The sequence below is a fragment of the Chelonia mydas genome, chromosome 10 (assembly GCF_015237465.2).
Source record: "Chelonia mydas isolate rCheMyd1 chromosome 10, rCheMyd1.pri.v2, whole genome shotgun sequence".
NCBI lineage: Eukaryota > Metazoa > Chordata > Testudines > Cheloniidae > Chelonia > Chelonia mydas.
Genome location: NC_051250.2, coordinates 7250289 through 7272982, shown reverse-complemented (window position 1 = coordinate 7272982; position 22694 = coordinate 7250289). Strand labels below are relative to the sequence as shown.

Genomic DNA, 22694 nt, shown 5'->3' with positions numbered 1-22694 from the left:
TCACACGTCATCCGATCCATAGACTTTTGCAGACCCAAGACAGGGAACCTGCAGGAGTTAGCGAATGCAAATCTGCAGGGCCAGGAGGCCCCAGACATGAATCTGGCTGGGCAGCGAGCAGTTGCCATTCTGTCCCAAAGCACCTCTGCTCAGCAGCGAGGCGAGGGGCTCAGGATATTTTCAGAAGATTAGGTTTTCCTAGCAGTGAGGGCGGTGACGCTAGGCAGGATGAAGTGACCAGAGCTCTTGATCCTCATGTTTCAGGGCATATGATCAATCCCCCGATGGGATCAGGAAGCAAAGCTCCCGCTATGAGAGAGTATCACAACATTCCTGAAGAGGGGTTAAGCCAAGCTCCTGATGGTTTATGGCCATTAAAGATCCCCTGGTATCTTCAGCAAGAGCTGAGCCTGGGATCAAAGGGCAAAACCCTGATGCCCAGACTAAATTCCTCCTTGAGTAATGACATCCTGCTTCACTAAACTTCCCCTGCAATTTCAGCTGGACACGGCCTTCCCCATCACTTCATGTATTAAACAGTTGTGCAGAGTTGCTGTTACACACCTGCTGCCTTCCACCCCAGAGGTAGCTGCATTTCAGTGGTGGGTGAATTCTGAGGTTGTGTTTCTATGTGCTCTTACACAGCTGCCGCCTTCCACCCCAGAGGTGGCTGCATTTTAGGTGAACCGATCCTTGCGTATCCTCTTAACTTTGTAAGGTGCGTTGAGATCCTTCAGGATAAAAGATGCACTATAAACACAAGAGAGCGTTAGTCTGGGCACAATGTGGAGCAGGGGAGAAGGAGCAGGCTGGGCAGTATCCCCGCACCAATACATACCAGACCCCATGGGGGCAGAAACTTGTAGGCTTTGCCACACATGTAGCTGCACTGATACCAGCCCCTAGTGGAAGGCTGGTGCAGTGGTTAGTGCACTGGCCGAGAACTCAGGAAACCCTGGTTCAGTTTCCTACTCTGCTACAGACTTCCTATGTGTGACCTTGGATAAGTCACTTAGTCTTTCTTTGCCTTCATTCCCCCTGTGGTGACCATTGCACTGCCCTGCCCCGCAGGAGGTTGTGAGGAGAAATACACTGAAAGCTGCGAGTTGCCCAGATACTATGGGGAAGGGGGCAGGTTAAGTAGCTTGGATAGATAGCATAGGCCTGATTTCCCTGGTGCAGTAGGAAATGGCTGTGGCCCAGCTAATGGGCTGTCCCCTGCATCCACAGTAACCAGCTGCCAGTGAGCACTCTGCCCTCAATCTCTTTTCAGTCACGGTCTCCCGGGAGCTCCCAGCCGAGCAGGAGCAGGTCCAGACGCAGCTGCACCGGTGCTGCAGCGAGGAGTTCTACGCCTACCGCAACGTGTCCTGGAAAATATACATCAGGAAAGAGGTACATAGGTCCACCCAGCACCCTCCTCCCTCTCCCATCAGACCCACAGGGCCAGTGGCCAGACCCTGAGCCCCGAATGAGCTGGCCTGAAAGCTACCGCTTATCTGTTCCTGCGAAGGAACAGTGCCATCTAGTGGTTGTTAAGGCTACTGAGGTGCACGTGCCCCTAGGAGGAGAAAGTGCATTTCAGGGTCTGTTTTCTCCTAAGGAACTTATGTTCCGAACAGATCCGGCCCCCGTGGGCTTCTTTAGAAGGGGAGGGGAGCTTGCAAGGCTGCGATACTGAGTGAAAGAGAGTATAGAGGTGTTACTGTAGATATGGCAGGAGAGCCCAGAGCAGAAGGGCTCACTGCCTACTGTGGGAGGGGGTGGTGTTAACATGAGTGGTATTACTATGATTTATGAATGATTTGTTATTGTGGTAGCTCCCAGAGGTCCCAGTCAGGGATCAGGTCCCCACTGTACTACAGGCCATCTGTATCACCCCACAGGCAGGCCCATTACTGCCTTTCAGATGTTCTGAATAAGTGAAACTTTCCCTCAAAGGGACATGGTCAGGGAGTTTAGGCCTAAAATTTAAGTTCTTTATTAAAATAAAAAAGATCCACAGGTTCCCCCCCCGTGTTATTAACAGAAAAAGTTTTGTGCATCTTCCTGTCTTTAACTGCAGTGTTCACTGATGCATGCCCTGGTAAGTGAATAGAAGTGAAATTGACTTGTCTTGAGGTCACCTTTTCAAAAGTGCCTAAAAGACTTGAGAGCCTAAGTCCCGTTTTCCAAAGTGGCCCAGGCACTTCAGACTCGATGGGACTTAGGCGCTAAGTTACATAGGCGCTTTGAAAAGCTCACCCAAAGTTCCTGTCCTGCACTGAGTGTAATGGAGGAATGAAATAAAGGGCTGAAGCAATGAAAAGTCCACTTGATTTTAAAAATCCTTTCGGGTTCACTGATCTCAGCAGCTAGTAACACAGACTGAGGGAATTGGTCACTAATAGATCCTTCCGCACCTGACCATGCCCCTCTGATCTCTTTCCTGGCAGGTCTTCTATCCAAAGGATAACTTCAACAACCCCTTGCTGCTGGATCTCATTTTCAGACAGGTGAGGTTTCCAGGCTCCAGATACAGAGCTTTTCCTGCTGTAGAGTTGTCTGTATTAGAAGAGTGGAAGGATAGTTTCCGGCTTAAAGTCAAGGGCTGGGAGTCAGGACGCCTGGGTTCTGTTCCTGGCTAGGTCACAAACTCGCCATGTGAACTTGAGCTAACCAGCCCCTCTCCTTGCCTCCCTCTCCCCATATGTACAGCAAGGATAGTTCCCCACAGGGGGGTTGTGAGGGCTAAGAACGTTTGGAAAACGCCTTGAGATCCTCAGCAGGGAGCCCTTGGGAAAGCCAGAGCATTATCAGCTCAGTCTGCTTGTATTCCCTCAGAGTCTGGGCAGGCTATAGGGACGCTGGGGAGTGATGGGTTCAGCCAGACCCTGGGGTTGGAGGAACCCAGAACCATAGACGTGCAAGGTGGCTTCGGTTTCCCAGTCTGTCCCCCTGCAGGAAATCCTCCCCTTACTCAGCAACGCCCCTGGGAGCCAGCAGCTTTCCCACCCTGTTTCAAGCACAGGCCACGCAAGCTGTAGTGGCTCAGAACTACTTATTCCCTTGCCTAAGGCTAGGCCTTATTCACAAAAGGAATGTACAGTCCAGCCCATGCCTTGTCCCCAGGCTGGGTTGCTCCCGAGGTTCCTCCTTGAGGACTGCTCCGCCCACACCCTAGGTCCTCTGTAAAGAGCCACTCCCACCTCCATTATTCAGGACCCACTGAACCTTTTCCCAGCAGGACTGACACTGGCTGGGCAGGAGGGTGATGGGAGTGGTGTGTTTCAAGCAAACTGTCCTTTGCAGCCAATTCAGCAGCAGCATTGAGAGGCTTCAGGGCGGCTGGGCCAGAGTTCCTGATCCCTGCACTGTGGCAGGCAATGGGTGTGGGATGGGGCATACAGGGAGGAGTCAGTGAGGCTGCATCAGGGACACTGAGGCCTCGGCCCTAAAGCTCCTAACCTCAGCATGGTGGGTTCCCCCCGCAGATCTTCCACGACACGCTCTCCGACGCCTGCCTCAGGATCACCCCGGAGGAACGGCTGCGCATGAAATCTCTCTTTGGTAACACCCAGCCCTGCCCACTATGTCCTGCTTCATGCCAAGGGGCTGGCCTCCCCGCCGCTGTGGGGGCTGGCCTCCTCTCTCCAGCCCGATCTCCCTGCTCTTCCTTGGGGCAGGAGATGTCTAGTGCGTAGGGCAAAGCTGCCCTCCTGGAAGGTGATGGGAGGTTTGCCATCGGGTGCAGTGAGGCCCGGCAGCCTGTCACCTCTTGGGCCAGGGTTTAGTCTGAGCTGGGATTCGAATGTCACAAGTTCTGCTTGTGCTCGGCCTGCCCTGGGCATTAGGGGGTCCCCCAGCCCCCGTGGGAAGGTTGGGTCCCCGGCAGCGACAGGGAGCTGTCGTCTTGCGTGCTGGTGAGACACGCCTGCTTTGTCCCATGCCATGGGGCTGTATGCAGCAGGGGGCAGAGCTCACCCCCCCTGTGGGGAAGTCCTTGTTCTCCAGCTGGACCCCCATGCCCAGATTCCCTTGCCCCAGCAGCAGATCCGCTTTGGCCGAGGAGGGGGAGCCAGCACCTGACATCTCTTTCCGGGACCGGGGGGGGCGTGTGTTTCTCACCACAGCGGAAAACAAGCTGGATTCGTTCAGCCCAGTGGCCGACGACAGCATTAAGAAGGAGATTGTGATCGCGGCCCGGGACAGCTGGGAGGTTTACTTCTCACGCCTCTTCCCCGCCACGGTAAGGGCCCGCCCCACACCCACAGAAGGAAGCATGGGGATAGTCCAGGGGCTGGGACAGGTCTCAGCAGCAGACCCTGATGTACTAAGGTCTGATGCCCCTGCTGCCCGTAGCCGCTGCTCTGTGCTGCCAGGGGTTGCAAACCTCGTACTGGGGACTGTCAGATCGTCCACAGGCCTGAGGCCATTGTGGATTTAGAGACAGGCCCCAGGAAGAATCCAGGGGCCAGAATTGTCAGTGCTCCTGGGCTCCTTGGGGTGAATCGGGCTGGTTCTGAGTCCCTGCATTTCCACAGCGGAAGGTCTCTGCCCAGCACTGCTGCCGTGCCAGTCCAAGCGGGCTCATCGCTGCAAGGGGTGGGTGCTGACGTTCATTGCTTTGTCTTGTACCCTCTTTCCGTTTATCCCCAGGGCAGCGTTGGCACAGGGGTGCAGATCCTGGCAGTGTCCCACACGGGGATTAAACTGCTGCGGCTGGTGAAGGGCACCAACGTGCCTGGGGAGCAGCTGCGCGTGCTGCGGGGCTACAGGTAAGGCCAGGGCCAGCCGGCCCCGCTAGGGCTGGGACTCCTGCGGCTCTCAGGGAGGGGACGCCTGCAGAGGAGCCAGCCCTGTGTGCACCTGTGGAGAAGGACTGGCATGTGGCTGCCAGCACCCCAGGGTGCTGGAGGGTCAGGCTGGGCACATGCTGCCTGGCCTTGGCATTGGCACTGTCACACCATGCCTGTGGCTCAGGCAATGCCAGCCTCCAGCCCCGGGCCTGGCGGGTCCTTGCCAATGAACAGCGGATGCAGGGTTGAAGTAATTGCTTTAATGGATTCAATTAGACAGAGGGCCACTTTCCTGTGCAGATCTGGCCTGCGAGCTCCCTTTGCAAAGTGCTGTGAGCAGTAACACACACACACACAACCATATACACACACACACAACCATATGCACACGTGCACACACACAACCATACACACACACACACACCTGTATACACAGACACAACCATATATGCACACAGGGATGCACAGAGACACAAATGCATATAGACACACACACGCACCTCTGTACACACCTATATACACACGAGCCCACAGACACCCGCCTGTGTACACACCAACGCATGCCTATCGACCCAGTGGGTCAGTGCCTACTGTGCTTTGGGTTCCCCAGGAGGAGAGGCTTCAAGAGGCCAAAGTATGATTTATCCTTTCCTGTATACAATCCCGGGGGGCATCCACTGCTGACTTCCAGTGATGGAGTAAAGCACGGGCTCCTAGGCCCCCCAGCTCTGCCCCTCATTCCCCATGGAGCTCAGCCCTACGAGCCAGGACTCCTGACTCCTTGTCCCCACTTAGCTCCATCCAAGTCCATGGCAAACAGCCAGAGCCCAGTGGCTGGAGAGCATGGTGCATGGGAGACGCGTGTGGTGTCTTAGTTCTGCCCTTGGTCTGGCGGGAAGACCAATCCCCCCCTCGCCGCTCTGCCCAGCCCTGTGGCTTTCTCAGCTGTGCTCTCCTAGCCTGTTCTTTAACCCCGTCCTTCCCCCCACTCCCAGCTACACCGATATCCTGTTCGTGACCATCCCCTCCAACCACATGCTGGAGTTCAACCTGACCAACGAGAAGCTGATCCTCTTCTCCCCCAAAGCCCCGCAAGTGAAGGCCATGATCGACTATTTCATCACAGAGCTCAAGAAGGTGAGAGGCCAACCATGGGAATGGAGCCAATATGGCCTCTCTTGGCATCTCCTGCACCTGGTCCATGGGGCGGGGTCCCCAGCATACACATGCTATGGGATACTGCCCTATCCCTCTCCCTGCTCACCTTTGCCTTAGAAAAGCTCAAGCTTTTATACTCCTGCCTTGGTGCCAGTGAGAGCCCCCTGGTCTGGCTGCCAGCGTGAATCAGCCGGGGAGCTCTACACCTCCATACAGAGCCCCAGAACCAATCACCTGGCCACAGTTGTATACAAGTGTATTCAGCTAGGGGTAGTGTGTATGTGTGGCGGGTGGGGTATACTCTGAGCAGGGTTTGTGTGTGTTTGTGTGATTGTGCAGTTATACTCTGAGCACAGGATGTGTCGTGTGGTTGTATTCTGAGTGTGAGCGGGGTGTTGGATGTATGAGTGTATTCCGTGTGGGTGCGTGCGCGCGGCCCCCCGCAGCAGCACCAAACCCGGCCCCTCTCCCATGCGCCAGGACTCGCAGTATGTGGTTGCCGTGAAGAGCTACGTTACAGATGACAGGAGCCTGTTGAGCTTCCACAAGGGGGACATCATCCACCTGCAGCCGCTGGAGCAGCCTGAGAGAGGTGAGCAGCCCGGGACGCTCGTGGTGCTGCTGGCACTCTCTGCTGGGAGCCAACTCTGGGGCAGTTTGCGAAGGAGAGGACAGGGGCATCTTAGCCGGGGCCCCATTCCCCTGCATGGGCGCAATGAGCTGAATGGGACCACCCAGCCCTGTCCTTGTGGGCTTATGCCCTTCTGGGCCACCCACCCCGTATAGCATGTATCTGTGAGTGACATCTGCCCCCCCGCGGTGCCACTCCGCAGCCCCTCCACTGGGGTGCACAAGGGGAACGCTGCCAGCCGCCTGCCCCAGGGAGCAGAGTGCTGCCCGGATCCCTCCCCAGCCCTGATCTCTGTTGGGCAGCGTGGGGGGATGGAGCTGGGTGGGTGGGTGCAGTTAGCCCTGCCGCGGTGCCCTGATGCTGTCCCCTCCCCACAGACCACTGGCACGGATGTGTGGTCCGCAAGAAGGTGACGTACCTGGAGGAGCTGAAGAGGGGCACCCAGGACTTTGGTGGGTGGCTCTGGAGTGTCGTGTTGTGCTGTCCCTGCGTGAGCCCTGTCCCCCTGCGCACATTCTCCTGCGGGGCTCTCTCCTCTGGAGCCAGCTCGCCCCTCCCGTCTGACGAAGCATGTACTCTCCAGCTCACCCAAGGCGATGAATCCCAGGGACCCCACTGCGGCCCACATGGCCAGACCTCATTCCACTGCCCGGGGCTGGATCAAAGCACCAGGTCAGGGCGTGTAGCCCTATAAAATATCCTCCAGGCACTTCCTGGCCTGCCCCTTTCTGTCACTGTAACACACTGACGTAGCGTGTTGTGCCCCTCTCTAGGGGCCAGTCCGTATACAGGACAAGTGCCTACTATTGCTACCAGCGAATGGAGTTCTTGCTTTAGCCTGAGCTGTAGAAGCCTGTGCTTGTGGCACTGATGGTCCATTTCCCATGCACAGGCCTAAGTGCACTGTCAGATTTCCAGCCACTCCTCTAATTGTCTCTGTGCCAGGGCTCTGGCAGAGACTGGGGAAGCTGGACCCCGGTGTGTCCACCAAAGAGAAACGGAGCTCCCCAGGAGAGCTCTGTCTGCCTGACGGGCACATTCCAGGCCCTGAGAGACCCATTAGCACCAGCTCACCGTGGGCATTAGCCTGAGCAGAGCACGCTCGCCCAGATGCTCATGGGGAGTGGATGGGAAGGGGCGCGAGTGCATCCGGAGAGGAGGTCGTTATGCCATCCCAGGGGCGGTTTTGTGTGGGGCACGCGGCTCCAGCGGTTGGCACTCTAGGGGGCAGGCTGAGTGCAGGGCATGGGGGTTATTTGTCCAACAGCCTCCAGACCCTGTGTGCGGAGAAGCCGTTGTTGAACTGGCTCAAGTCCTAACAGCCCCATTGGCCATGCTGTCAATAACAGCCCATAACTATAACCCCACTGCTTCCCCTACTGGCCTCCTCCATGCATGGCCCGCTCCTGTATCTGGTTTGTGCATGTAATCCTGGTCCCTAGCCTCTTCAGTCTCTGGGGGGAAGCTCTAGCTAACCCCATGAGAGCAGCAGGCTGCTGCGTGCAGGACGGGATGGTATATGCAGTGTGCATGGTCCCCAGACCCCTTGTTTAAGAGTGCTGTGGAAGAGCAAACCTGTGGGTCTAAATACCAGCCATTCCCAGTCAAACGCTGCGGCTGGATTTTCCAAGGGGGCTGGCGGTGATTCTGTCTGCTGAGGTACAGAGAATCAAATCTCGTGCTTCAGGATAGGTCTCTGCAGAGGTCAGGAAGGAACCTTCCTTCCCCTCCCTGTACGCAATCACAGCTCTGGCTATGTGATGTGTCTTTATGAGGAGTGTGCAACTCCCTAGCAAGCCCCAGGCATTGGCCACTGCTGCAGGCAGATGCTGGATTTAACAGATGACATGTCTGATCTAGGGCAGTAGGGCGTGGGGTGCTGGTTTGAATGAACAGATCTAAAACGGTAGAAGAGAGAGGCAGGACCGATAGCCGGGCCTGGTGCGGCAGAGAGGGGCGTACGGGGCTGGATGGACCGATAAGCGGGCCCGGTGCGGCAGAGAGGGGTATACGGGGCTGGATGGACCGATAACTGGGCCCGGCACAGCAGGGAGGAGCGTATGGGGCTGGTTGGAGCGTGTGTCTGAGCTCTAGGCTGTTAATGACATATCCTGATGCAGGGTGGAAATTCGGTGCCATCCACGGGAGGTCGGGGCGCTTCCCCGCTGAGTACGTCCAGCCCGTGGCAGCCCCAGATTTTATCCACCTGCCAGCGGACAGGAAAGAGGAGCCCAAGAACAAGCAGGGCAAGGTGGCGGCCTTGGCAGCTGTGGCAGTGGCTGTGGCCTCCACGGCTGTGGCTCAGGAACTGGACAGGAAGATCGAGGTGAGGGACTTTTCCCCAAGGGTCCCTTTGTAACCCTTGCAGTGCTGGAAACTGGGAGCTCTCAGAGGGCTGGGGTGGGCAGGGGGTTTGGTTGGGGTGGGTGGTGGGGAGGGCCTGGCTGGCTAAGCAGCTGGGTAGGAGGCTAACTGGGGAGGGAGGCATTGCAGCTGGCACAGGGTGAGGCACTGATCAGTGGGCACCAGGAGGGTGCAGCCGCAGGGTCTGTCTGTACTCATCTGAGATTAATGGCTCTAGGACCCATGGAGTCGTAAGCTGGCAGCACAGGTGTGCTTTGCACCCCCTGCATCCCATGGTCCCCCTCTCCCCAGGTGTCCCCTGCAGGCAGCGACTATGCAGAGAGCATGGAGGAGTATGGTGGTGAGCTTCCTGGGGACAGTGCCCTGCAGGGCGGGCAGTTCCCCATGCTGGAGTTTGCCAAGAAGCATTTCCGGGAGGTGCAGAGGATGAAGACGTGAGTGCTGGCCGAGGGAAGGGGAGTGACCTTTAACCTTCCAGCCTCCAGTGACCCTATGTGCAATGAGTTTGGTGGGGCTCAGCACAGTTCCCAGTGGGACAGTAACCACGTTGCAGAAAGCACCATCCCACGTGGCACTAAGTGACCCCTGGTTGGCATCTTGGGGCTGACTGCCCCGCTGCGGAGCTAAGGTCAGTGCCATGCCCAAGGGTTGCCCACAGAGGCAGCATACAGAGAAGGAAAGCTCAGTGGTTTGAGCATTGGCCTGCTAAACCCAGGGTTGTGAGTTCAATCCTTGAGGGGGCCATTTAGGGATCTGGGGCAAAAATTGGGGATTGGTCCTGCTTTGAGCAGGGGGTTGGACTAGATGACCTCCTGAGGTCCCTTCCAACTCTGATATTCTGTGTGATTCTGTGTGAAAGGCCTGGTAGTGCTCGAGAGCGACCTCTCTGGCTGATTACGGAACTGCACTGATGGGCTTTCCGGTCAGTCCAGCTGCACACCTGGCTCTGTTCCCTGCACAGCCTCCTGTCTGCGCTTGCGTTGTCATTGGCCGGTGTGGGAGCTGCAGCCGTCTGTCTTAGCACTTGCATGTCCGCTGGGGTAGTTCTGCTGACCAGACCCTCGTATGGGAGCCTGCGGTTTGTGGCGGGTGCCAGAACGCCAGGCACGGATTTTGCAATTGCAGCAGCAAAGGGGAGGCTGTTCTTGGGCCCGCAGCTCCTATCCGTGGGGGAGGCGGATGTGCTGACCCCCGGGGGATCCCAGCTCGTGCCCAGAGAGGGACCTGTCATTCTCTTTCTGCAATTTGTTCCAGGGATTCCTGCAAGCACAAATCCCGGAAAGGGAAGGACTCGCCAGACGGAGCGGAGATGCTGAAATTCACCAAGGTAATGGGGATCGCCTAGCTCGCTGCGTGTGCTCTTTGCTGGCCAGGCTGTGCCTGCTGGCAGCCTCACCACCTGCCGATTTCAGGCTGTTGCCCCCGCCCTTTGCGTTAGGGCAGCCCCTGCGGGAAAGGGCATGTGGCCTGCTGGCCTTCTTACTGCCCTCCACATGGAGCCGACCCAGAGAGGGGTCCAGGCTGGCTCAGGGGCTTGCTAAAGTGTTAGAGCAGGGGTGGGCAAATTTTTTGGCCCGAGGGCCACATCGGGGTTGCAAAACTGTATGGAGGGTCGGGTAGGGAAGTCTGTGCCTCCCCAAACAGTCTGGCCCCTGCCCCCTATGTGCCCCCTCCCACTTCCCGCCCCCTGACTGCCCCCCTCAGAACCTCCGACCCAAGCCAGAAGGTCAGGTTGAACCGGATCTGTGCTCAGTGGAGGAGTCTGGCCTCCAGCAGTGTCCGATATGGTCAGGATCCATTTCCACAGGCAGGTGCAGTGAGGGAGACGTACCATACCTCCCTGTGCCTCTCGGGCTAGGCTCTTCGCTCCGTGTCCTTCTGGCAGGGCCACTGCCTGACGTGGAACTGAGCACCTTCAGCCTGCCCCTCCCCCCATGCCAGGGGCTCTGTGCACCCTCATTCTTCCTGTCCCCCCATTTTCCCTTCCCCCTCCATCCTAGGGCCCCCCCAGTCTCCTCCCTGCCAGGGGCTGTGTGTGTCCCCCCTTTCTCCTCACCCTTCTTTCCACCTGGGAGGCCAGTCATTGGGGTGTCGCCCTGCGGCGCTCTCGGGAGGCTGGGCAGAGAGGAAAGGGGTGTTGCTAGGTGCGGATAGGTGCCATCAGCTGGTTGGTTGATCTCCAGTGGCAGTGAGGGGCTGGAGGCTGTGGCTCTGCTAAACCGATGGCAGGGGCTCAGCGCCCGCGGGCTCACTGAGCGTAGAGCCTGGCAAGCTCAGCCGCTAAGCCCACCGGCGTTCCACGCGGGTAACTGACGCACGCTCTGCTTCTTGTCTCTCCCCGGCCAGTGCCCGCTCCAGGAGTCGCTGATCGAATTCACTGACAGCTGCCTGAACAGAGCTGCAGCCGAGGCCTTCCAAGGTGCGTGGGAGGCGCTGCGTCTCCCCGGGGTGCTTGGGGGAGAGGGCACTGGGCTGCCTCCAGGCCACGGTAGGAGGGGCCCTGGTACTGGGCTGGTTCATTTCCCCTGGCCTGTCATAGAATCTCAGGGTTGGAAGGGACCTCAGGAGGTCATCTAGTCCCACCCCCTACTCAAAGCAGGACCAATCCCCAATTTTTACCCCAGATCCCTAAATGGCCCCCTCAAGGATTGAACTCACAACCCTGGGTTTAGCAGGCCAATGCTCAAACCACTGAGCTTTCCTTCTCTGTATGCTGCCTCTGTGGGCAACCCTTGGGCAGGGCACTGACCTTAGCTCCGCAGCGGGGCAGTCAGCCCCAGGATGCCCTGGATCTCCGCGTGTTGGCCGCTCAGGGGCATCTGAGACCAACGTGCCCAGCAGGGGGCAGCCTTCTTGTGCCGTTGCCTGTTTCGTGGGACGCCCTAAAGCCTTGGGTTTGTTAGTGAGAGTCCAGCTGAAAACTCAGCCACTTTTGAACCACCCCAACCCCCTGTGAGTCTGCCCGCCCCTGCCCCCCACATGGGGTACCGTGGCCTGCCCACCGCCATCCTCTGCCCCACATGGGGTACCGTGGCCTGCCCACCGCCATCCTCTGCCCCACGTGGGGCAGGGGCAGTGAACCTCAAAGACCTCACCCCAGGGTGGGGCACTGGAATCTCTGCTGCCCCTACTCAGGAGTGGGCTGAAGCTGGCCCTTGGGCCCAGATCTGGCAGTGTCTGTGGGGCTGGCAACCAGTGAGTCAACAAGAAACCAAGAGTTCGAGAGCCAGCACTCCAGGAGGCCCCTGGGGCTGGGGCTGGGGAGGGAGAGCCTGCTGGGAGGGAGACAGGAGGTTTGGTGGCTCTGAGTCTCATTTGGCCATCCTCCTCCCGCTCCGATGTGGGGGCACTGTGAACCCCGCAGCCTCTCCCCACATCTGGGGCACTGTGACCTGCTCTCCTCCGGGTCCCAGGACCCACCCGGTGGGTCTGGAACTGGGAGAGCCACCCCCCTGCTCAGGGCGAGGGGAGGCAGAGCCTGTCACCGTGCGTTGGTTTGTCATCCCCAGCCGTGATGAAGTTCATGGGCGACTGGCCTCTCAAGGGGCAGACAGAGCTGGACGTCGTCTACGCTGTGCTCAAGGTACCTCCCTCCCTGGGGAGCAGAGCAGGACCCCCGGGGGGCACTCTGGGTCAGTGGGGTGGGCCCTGCCCCGCAGCCCTGGGGCCAGTGGTGGGTAGCGAGGGCAGCGCTCGGCTCGTGAACCTGCCTGCAGCTCCCAGCCCCGGAGCCCCTACCCCACAGTCTCCAGCCCAGCGGGGAGGAGGCTGAAGGTGGGAGCAGACGGCTGCATTTTGGCCAGCGTGGGAACAAGCCACGTGGCCCTGGAGAGGCCCCAGGAGCAGGCTGCAAACTGCACCCCTCCGACATACCAGCGGCGGGCAGGGATGGCGGCCGGCACGGCGGGCAAGCGGGTACAGCTGGAGGGGCAGGGGGCTCCCCAGCGCCAGGGTAGTGATGCCCACTGGTGCCTTTCTGTCTCCAGCTGTGCGCTGACCACGAGGTCATGAGGGATGAAGTGTATTGCCAGATCGTCAAGCAGACCACGGACAACACGAGCCCCAAGATGTGAGTGAGTCCCTCCCCTTCCCGTGGCATGGGGCCCCAGGCTGGCCTCCCAGTTCGGCGGCCCCTTCCTGCTCTTCCCCTGCCTGGCCAGCTGGCCTGGGCTGTGCGGCCTCCCCAGTGGGAGTCTGTGGGGAGAATCCCAGTCGTCGGGAGCCTCCCACGTCCCCAGTCTGGTTGGGACTGGCTGATCCTGTCACTGCGTCATGATGGGCCTAGATGGGCCAATCTGGCCCCTGCCATCCTAGCCACCCTGGCAGCTGGGAGAGCCTTCCTTGGCCATTGGAGGTCCCACCATGCCACCCCCTTCCATGTTACAGCACCACTCCGGGCCCCTGCTCTCTCCCCTTCCCCTCGGCTCTCCTCCTCCTTCGCGTCTCCTTTTTATTCCTCCAGTTCCTCTTCCTCGCCTTCTCCTTCTCTCCCCACATACCAGAGCTGATTGGGCAGGGTCCCACCCGCCTGACTGGCAGCCTGGCATGGAAGGGGCTAAGGAGCACGGGTTCCAGGCCTGTCCCATAGACTTTCTGGGGCCTAAGCTTTGCAGAGCAGGCTGGGCCTCTCCCGCTCTGAGACCTCTTTCTCCGCCCCGTGGCTTGGACAGGGACAGCTGTCAGAAGGGATGGAGGCTGCTCTACATCCTGACCGCCTACTACAAGTGCTCCGAGGTCCTGAAGCCCTGTCTGCTGTGGCACCTCCAGGAGACCTGCAGGAGCCCTGGGGCGCAGTTCCAAGGTAGGATGCTTGTTCTGCAAAGCTGGGAACCCCGACCTGGACTGGCATGGGGGCCTCTTACTCATCAGCCCTTACCTGTATTTGATCCTCTTCCATCCTCTCCTCCTTATTAGGACATTTATAGATCCTCTCCTAAGGGATGTCCGAACCACGTGCTCCTGTCGACTTTCCCCCAGCCCTTAGTTTAAAAACTGCTCTATGATCTTTTTAATGTTAAGCACCAACAATCTGGTTCCATTTTGGCTTAGGTGGAGCCCAGCCTTCCTGTATAGGCTCCCCGTTTCCCAAAAATGTCCCCAGTTCCTAATAAATCTAAACCCCTCCTCCCTTCACCATCGTCTCATCCACGCGTTGAGACCCTGCCGTTCTGCCTCTCTAACTGGCCCTGCGCATTGAACTGGGAGCATTTCAGAGAATGCTACCATGGAGGTCCTGGACTTCAATCTCTTACCTAGCAACCAAAATTTGGCCTCCAGGACCTCTCTCCTATCCTTCCCTATGTCATTGGTACCTACATCAAGGTACCTCCCTCCCTGGGGAGCAGAGCAGGACCCCCGGGGCGGTGCTCTGGGTCAGCAGGGTGGGCCCTGCCCCGTAGCCCCAGGGCGGGTGGTGGATAGTGAGGGCAATGCTCGGCCTGTGGGCCTGCCTGCAGCTCCCAGCCCCTGAGCCCTGACCCTGCAGTCTCCAGCTAAGCTGGGAGAAGGCTGAAGGTGAAGGTCAGGTATCATCACTCCCCTTTACGGACAGGGAAGGTGAGCTACAGACCAGGGGAGCGATTCGCCCATGGGCACACCGGGATTTCTAGGCTCCGTTAGATCACCCTGCCCCCATGCCCTGGGCCCCACCCGCTCCCTGGTTGTGCCAACATGTGTGTTGGATACCCCGGGCCTGCTCCTGGAAACCATCAGGCCAGCTCTTGTGTGCCAAGGCTTGGTGTAAACCCTGTGCCGTGCTGTTGCCCAACCCCTCTGTCTGCGGGACGTCATGAGCTCAGCTGCTGTCCCAGCCAGGGTGACGCTGCATGGAATATGCTCCGTCACCACAACAGTTTCCATAGCAGCCAACATGCTTCAAAGGAGCAGGGCAGGCACTTAATGCACACTGGAGCCAGGCGCCTGCAAAACGGAGAGAGAAGTGGAAGCAGGACAAAGCCAACAGAATCACAGGGACGGACGGGGCGTGGCAGGGCTGGTCACTGAGCCCCTTTCCTCTGAACAGCAGAGACGAGGGGCGGGGGCGCAGATCACTTAGTGCCAGAGGGTTAGAGGGACCCTGCAGGCTCAGCCATGTACAAGCCCAAACCTGAGGGCTCGGGACTCTGGAATTCCAGACCCAGCTCTGACTCCAAACTCCCCGTCGACCTTGGGCAAGTCACGTCCCCTCCCCGTGCCTCAGTTTCCACCTTGGCGAGAGGGAGATCTCAGGCTGGCTTCTCTTATTCAATCACTTGGATCACGGTGGCCTGCACAGTGCAGCAGATGCCGCCCCCCTCCTCCCCCCAGTCCTATTGCTGCCTCGGGAACGAGTCTTAGCACTAGTTTGCGTGGTGTTGTAAGTGCCAGACCAAAAGCTGCACCTGCCATTGCCTGGGTGTGACCAAGGAGCCTTGCTGAAGAGCAGGTTCAGGCTGATCCCTGGGACGGGCTGGGGCGAGGGATCGTGGCGTTTGTCCAGCCCAGAGGAGCAGGGCTGCGAGGATGGGGAGTTAGCAGCATTTACACCCAGCCTCAGAAATCCTGGCAGCTCCCTGTGTGGAAACAGCGCCAGGAGGGCTTGCCCACGTCTGTCCTAGAGCCGTTAATAAATGGCAGCGCCGCCCATCTGTGAAGCCTTTATCAGCCAGCCCGCGATTCCCAGCCCGGCCACCATTTATTTCCTCCGTAAACGCTCCAGGTTTACAGCTGTTTAAATGGCTCTCGGGGTGGAGAACTGTCTGCAGTGATCGATTACCCCAGCCTGGCCCCCCGCCAGACCCACTTCAGCTGTCATTAATGGGACCTCCTCTCACAGGCTCTGCATCCAGGAGCGGCTGGGAGGGCAGGGCCCACTGGCACCAGGGAGAGGATGGAGACCGATCACACCCTGATCCAAACCTGTTCTGCTGGACTAGCAGGCTCCGCGGCCCATAGGGCAGGGGCTGTCTGTCATTATATGTGTGTGTACAGCTCCTAGCACAATGGGGCCCGACCACTAGATGTTACTGCAGTACAATCCTAGTCCGAGCACCAGAGCCTCTGCCATGCCGGAGGCAACATGCCAGGCAAATAGGGGAGGGGAAGCGGGAAAAAGTGGGGATGGGAAATGAAATAAAGAGGGCTGTCAAGTGATTAAAAAACGTAATCGCGTGATTAATCGCACTGTTAAACATTAATAGAATACCATTTATTTAACATTTTTGGGATGTTTTCTACATTTTCAAATATATTGATTTCAGTTACAAGGCAGAATACAAAGTTTACCATGCTCACTATGTTTATTTTTGCTTATACGTATTTGCACCAACAGAATACAACACAGAATACAATATATATGAAAATGTAGAAAAACTGCAATTAATTGCGATTAATTTTTTTGAGTTAATCACGTGAGTGAACCGCGGTTAATCAACAGCCCTAGAAATAAACGTAACCTTCAATTACAGATAGGTGCTGTGATATCCCTGCCCCCTCCCCCCCCAACACCTCATGATTTGGGGTTTGTTTCCCCTCTGAACCAGACCTGAATTTCATTGTTAGCCACTGTCTTTGTAGTGAGCCAAAGCCACGCTCTGGCTCTGGCCTGCTTCCCCTGGTTTGGGGAGGTGGAGGCCTGGAACCCCATGCTGTGCCTCGGGCCCGTCTCTGCTTTGACGGGGCGCTGGTGTCCATATCTTTAAGGGATCGCGAAGGCCTGCGAACAGAACCTCAGGAAGACCTTCCAGTTTGGCGGCCGGCGCGAATTTCCCAGCAGCATGGAGCTCAAAGCCATGGTGGTGAGTCCCAGCTCACGCAGGGCCCTGCAATGGTGGCATCAGGTGGGCACGTGGGGAGAAGGCTCTCTGAGGGGCTAGACTGGGTTACAAACAGCTCACCTAGGGGATGGCATGGGACTGTGTCCCTTGAGCTCTCTGGGCCTACAAAGGCCGAGTTCCTCCGGGCGCTCCACTTTCCAGGCCCCCACACGGTTTCTCTGTGCCTTGTTTCCAGCTGGGAGGGCTAGAATGGGGCTGGGCAGGCGGCTACAACTGTGGGTGGCTGCAGCCAGGGTGTGTAACCCCTGTGATGCCTACGGTATGGCTGTGGGGAGGAGAACAGAGCCCTTTCCGTGGTGGCAAGGGCTGAAATGGGCAGGAACTTGCAAGGATGGGGATGTTATAGGCCTGATTTCCCTCCCCCATTGGCTGCAGCCAGAGCTGGAGGAGCTCAGCACTTCTGCAGATCAGGCCACAGTTTTACCAAGGGGCTGGTGACTCAAGAGGCCTGGGGGGAGCCTGTTTATCAGGAAGTGCTGGGCACCTGCCCTCTGGAAATGGGGCCCGGGAACAGAGGGGCCCAGGCTCATGCGTCACTTTTGCAAATGGTGGGCTTGCGAGTGCATTCTGAAGACGGCTTCCCGCCTCCTTGAGATGCTGCTGGTGTCTAACCGAGTGGTGTGAGCCCCACCTCGCGGCACAGGGCAGGAAAAAGGGGGGTGCTGAAAACGCCTGGGGATTCCGCTAGGCAGAATGGGATGCCCCACAGGAAATCGCCCTACGCCGACGTGGGAGAATCTAGCCTGGGGTCTTTAGTCTGGCCCCTGGAGCCAATGGATGCTTTAGGGTTCGGAAACCTTCCTACTTCTCTGTGTTTTACCCCCCCCAACCAAGGCCGGCCGGAGCGCCAAACGCCAGCTGTTTCTCCTGCCAGGAGGGATTGAGAGGCACCTGAAGATCAAAACGTGCTCGGTACGTCAGCACAGGGGCCCGGCGCTGCCCAGCTCCCCCCGCTCCCACTCGGGATGCTCCCTCAGAGCAGTGATGGAGACGGGTCTGCCCGACTCCCGGCGATAGCACCGAGTGCGGGAGCAGAAACAGCACCGAACAGGAGCTGAGCTCAGCCCCTCCCCAACAGCGGCATTAGGGAGAGCTCCCCAAAGTCGCTGATTTCCCTTGCGGGGCCTAGGGGGGAAGGAAACGTTTGCAGGCAGCGTCCCTCCCTGACGCAGTGCACGGTGGAATCCTGCCAGGTGGCTGCAGCACTGGCCAGCTGTTCTCCCAGCTCAGCAGCACTTGGGGGCGGGCGGATGGGGGGGGGGGCCTAGGACACTCAGGGCTATTGGTTTCACCTCCAGCCGGGCTCCAAAGGTCAGCGCCGGGGTGCGCAGGGTCTGTAGGCTCAGGGGGCAGGAGGGGACAATGGCAGGGGAGTGGGGCTGATGTTTAAGTTTTGCCCAGAGTGGGGCGTTTTCTCGGAGCCCCATTTAACCCGAGGCGGCTGGCACCTGACTGCCCCTCAAAGGCGTGTTCAGGTTCTTGTTTACCTGAGGCTGAGCCTGCTGCTCTCTCACCTGAGAGGGGGGAGAGATCCCATGGGGTTGCCGGCCTGGCCCTAGGATGGAGCTGCAAAGCACCCAAACTTCTGGCCGTATCTCTGAACCCATCGGAGATTCCCCTGCTGCTCCTCCTCATGGCCTGCACCTTGCGGGATCAGGCCATCCAGGGGTTTGCTAGACAGCCAGGAAGGGGTGTCACTCCAGGAAGTCCCACCAGCAGTGCCGGGCAGAGACCATGGTGGTGGCGGGCACAATGCCAGTGCTAGAGCCTCCTTCCCAGCCTTTGAGGGGCTCAGCCAGGTGGTTTGCCCCTCTCTCTAGGTTGCGCTGGACGTGATCAAGGAGATGTGCTATGAAATGGGGCTGCATCGGCCCGAGGCCTTTGACGAATATGTCATCTTCGCCGTTACCAACAGAGGTGAGCCATGGGGGCAGGCAGGGGTTGCTGTCCCCATTTTCTCCTCTGAAGTGGTCCCATCCCACCCTCCCAGTCCTGCCCAGCGGCCTGCCTCTGCCATTGGCCATTCCCATATTGCATGCCCACCGACAGGCGGCCTGAGCTGACCAACGTCTGGCTTCCCCAGGCCTGCGGGTGCCATCAGAGCAGGTGATGCCACTCAAGTCCCAAATGCATTGAGGGGGGACTTCCTGGCTGACCCCATTTCCATGGCCCGCCTCCAGAGACGAGCCGTGGGCAGCAGCCTCCTGAGCCCTGGTGCTCCCCCTCCTTTGGGGAGTCATGGCACAGGCCATTGTTCGGATCAAGACGCTGCCCCGTTAAGAGAAATGAAACCCCGTATGGAATGAAAACACAGGAGAGAGATTCACCGCCTCGCCCTGTTTAGTATTATCGCCTAGAAATCCCAGTTGAGCCATTGTACTAGGCGCTGAGCGAACATCTAGGCACAGACAGGTTCTGCCCAGCAGAGGTTACAGTGTAAACGGGCAGAGGGTGGGAGGGGAAACCGAGGCACAGAGCGAACAAGTGACTTGACCACTGTCCCGCAGCAGGTCAGCTGGGAATATCATCCTGGCCTCCTGATTCCCAGAGCAGCATTCTGCCCACTAGCCCACGTTGCCTCCCGTTACGCTTATGTGAAAAGACAAGCGTAGGAGGCTTTCGCACCTGGCTAAACACCACCCAGCTCCTTGGCGTTGGCTGAACAGTGCTGTCTCTTGCCTAATGAACCGGCCCTCCCTGCCGTTCACCACCGCAAAGTTAAACTGCTGCCCCGGGAGACTACTCAGGAGGCACTGACTGGATTGCTTGTGAGGGATGTTTTTATCTTGACATGGTCCCGTTAAGCCCTTTGTGTGTCCAGAGGCTTAGCACCGTGTGATGTGCATTCCCTGCGGGGGTGAAATACTGCACTGAGGCCCCACCGCCTCCCTGAAGAACGGGCAAACCGACCCGGACAGCCATTTCTGTACCAGGAGCTTGTGCCAGTGTCGTTTATTCCTAACTGCCAGTGGCTGCCCGACAGTGGGAGCGCGAGGCAATCACCAGTCGATCCAGCGCCCAGGGCTCCTCCCTGGCACGAACAGGTTCTGGCTGAGCGAGGCCTGCCGTGAGCAGGGTCCTAGAACACCCCTTTCTGGGCAAGCAGTGCCAGGCCTCTCCTGACGGCATCAGTGCTGAGCTGCCGGGCTTGGAAGCACAGAGAGGATGGAAAAGCCGCAGGCTGTGACGGGATGAGGAAGGCACCTGAGAGCTGCGGGCTGCCAAGCTCTGGCCTTTCTCAGCGGAGCTCAGGGCGGGTGAATGGTGCCAGGGTCGCAGCCCTGGCGTTTCTAGGCACAGGACGGGTGCTGCGCAGCCAGCAGCTCTGCAGGTTTCCACCTCACCCTGCCCCAATGGAGTATCCCGTCCCCTGGGGCTGGCTGTGGGCTTGTGCTGCCTTTGAGGGGTGCCCTGCTTGGTATTTTTGCAGCACCTTGGCAGCTTCCCCATTGCCAGCTTCCAGGGCAGTGCCCGGAAGGGGGGCTGTGGATTATTGGCCTCAGCTTTCTTCTGAAACGCTGAAAAGACAGGAAATGGTTCACGGTATCCCAGCGCTTCCTGGGGCCGAGCCCCCACTTTCCTGTCTGTGCCTCTCCACAGCTCCCGGCAGCCCTGTTGGCTTGGCTAGCCAGTGGCCTAGTTAAAGTGTGGGCGGGGAGGGCTGTAAAGGGACCGTTGGAAGGGCTGTGTGGACGGGCCCAGAAGCTCCAGGAAATAGCATCTCTGAGTCATATCCTGCTTTCTGGGAAAGCACTGCATCACCCTAGGAATGTCACGCGCCTTCTTAGCCTCACCAACCCGCTCACTCCCCCTCTGCTGCTTTTTATGGGGCTAGCTGGAAGCCTCTTCTTGGAAACGGAGCCCCGGGGCTCTGAATGTGGATTCTCCACAGTCGATCTGACCCCTGGCTGGGGGCTGTGCCATGAGAGGGGGTGGCACGGTCCGGTGACACGGGCTTGTGGGATCTAATCCTTGCCCTGCCTCCAACTTATTCTGTGAACTGGGGCAAATCAATTCACCTCCTCCTGCCTCAGTTTCCCCATCTATAAAATGGAGCTTATGACACCCGCATTCATCCGTCTGCATAAGGGCTCTCCTGAACTTTGGAATTATAATGTGCTCTCAGGAGTTACATGGATGATTCCAAGCGCCCCAAATCCTGAAGCTTTTAGAGCCGACCTGCAGAAGGAAACGCGGACTCAGCTTGTGTCCTTTTGGGACGATGTGTAAATAAGGCCTGGACTTTTATTTTAAAGGTGTTTCATGGGGTTTTTTCTGCCTGTTCTTTATCTTAGAACTATCAGGAATGGTCAGTCTTGTCTTCCCTGTTTCTGACGGATGACTGAGGCTTGGTCTACACGTAAAACTTATCCCGGTGTAGCTATGTCACTCAGGGTAACGATGTCCCCTTGCCGCAGAGTAGACTCAGCTATGCCACCATAGCTAACGTATGGGGAGCTGGTGTCTGCCAGCAGGGTCAGGACAATCTCCTTCTGTCAGTGCACGCTGTGCCTTCACGACGCCAGCGAAGATGTGCCGACGGCTATGCCGGCATGGGCTCTGTCATGTAGACACAGCCTCAGAGATGGGGACTGGCAGCTTTCTCGGCTTTCAATGGAACGGGCTGGGTGGTTGAATCCTAAACAAAGAGAGCTGTTCTCCCAAGGGTTAAGTAGGTGTTGGCACAAACCAAAGCATCAAAGAGTAGCAATGAATCTGATTTCCTACCTTCAGTATCTCTGCTCTTCATACACCATTCAGTTCTCCAGCCACCTTTACCCTTTTACATTGTAAAGGAGCAAAACCAGAGCAGCCCAGCTGGCTTTTCCTTGCCAGGCGACCTTTAAAATCAGAGCCACCCAGTTGACTCTTCCCCTGTGCTCCCCGTAGGTCAGAATGTCCGCCCCTTGAGCCGACGGGAGTATATCCTTGACGTGGCCACGGAGATGGAGCAAGTGGACAGCAGCTACATGTTCTGGTACCGGCGTGTCATCTGGACCCAGCCACTGAAATTTGACAATGAGCTGTATGTCACCGTGCACTATAACCAGGTAGCAGCTCAGAACCAGCCAGGGGCAGAGGGTCAGTTGCCTTAGTTTAAGGAGGGCCTCTTCCTCCTCCCTTCCCTGGAGTACGGGCTCATGGGTGTCTGAGGAGCAATCTGTCATAAACCCAAGCTCCTGACCTCTCGCGGTTATTAAAGATCCCCTGGCCCCTTTCTGGCAGAGCAGCGGGGTTAGCCCTGGTGTCCCAGCCAGATTCCATTGCCAGGTAATTAGCTTCTGTTTGCCTAAACGCCCCCCGTCTGGAAAAACGACGTTAAGAGAACATTAAACAGGTTGCAAAGCCAAGCACCCAAAAGTTAGGAAGTGGCAGCACTGGGGGGCGGCGAGTTATATCTCCACCTGGTGCCTTGGCACCAGCAACATTCAGAGCCCAGGGGCCCAGCTCCACCTGCTGCCTCCCCTGAGTGTCCTCCAGCCCCCTCTTGCTGCCCCCGGGCCCCCACGCGCCTCCTGGGGCCTGGAGCAGAACGTCCCTGCCCCTGCCTCTTCCATGCAGCTCCATGCTGCCTCCCTGCAGCAACTGCTGCCGCCGGGTCCCAGGGCCCCCATCTCCACTGCTAGGGCAGACTGACTGAGCCGGCCCTTCCACCTCAGACCCTGCCCTTTTCCGGCGGGACCCTCCACCAGCACAGGGGGCCCCTTCGCCCGCTGTCACCGCTCCTGCCCCATGCTGGGCAAGGGGCAGCCCCATCCCTCACCCCCAGTGAGGCTACAGTCAGGGGCAACAGCAGGGGAGGAGGCGCACGCAGCTCCCCCCGGCACCCACCACGCGGGAGGCGAGGGAGATTCCTGGACCTGAGAGGGGCCCTAGGAGCACATGCACTGACAGTGGGGGGGGTGTGCTGCTGGGGGGGGCGGGAAAGGGGGGCTCCTCCCCCAGAGC

General features: G+C 58.3%; 1 protein-coding gene across 1 annotated transcript in view; it reads left to right on the top strand.

Annotated features, from left to right (window-relative positions):
• Positions 1-22694, top strand: part of MYO15A (myosin XVA) — an 84309-nt gene that overhangs the window by 50872 nt on the left and 10743 nt on the right. Inside the window, exons 41-59 of the mRNA XM_037911812.2 lie at positions 1274-1395; positions 2436-2495; positions 3474-3549; positions 4113-4228; positions 4639-4757; positions 5774-5915; positions 6417-6528; positions 6945-7019; positions 8688-8893; positions 9223-9365; positions 10186-10258; positions 11278-11350; positions 12441-12514; positions 12918-13000; positions 13602-13732; positions 16612-16706; positions 17580-17657; positions 18566-18662; positions 21636-21796. Coding sequence (XP_037767740.1) covers positions 1274-1395; positions 2436-2495; positions 3474-3549; positions 4113-4228; positions 4639-4757; positions 5774-5915; positions 6417-6528; positions 6945-7019; positions 8688-8893; positions 9223-9365; positions 10186-10258; positions 11278-11350; positions 12441-12514; positions 12918-13000; positions 13602-13732; positions 16612-16706; positions 17580-17657; positions 18566-18662; positions 21636-21796 — 2036 coding nt within the window. The remainder of the gene's footprint in view (positions 1-1273; positions 1396-2435; positions 2496-3473; positions 3550-4112; positions 4229-4638; positions 4758-5773; positions 5916-6416; positions 6529-6944; positions 7020-8687; positions 8894-9222; positions 9366-10185; positions 10259-11277; positions 11351-12440; positions 12515-12917; positions 13001-13601; positions 13733-16611; positions 16707-17579; positions 17658-18565; positions 18663-21635; positions 21797-22694) is intronic.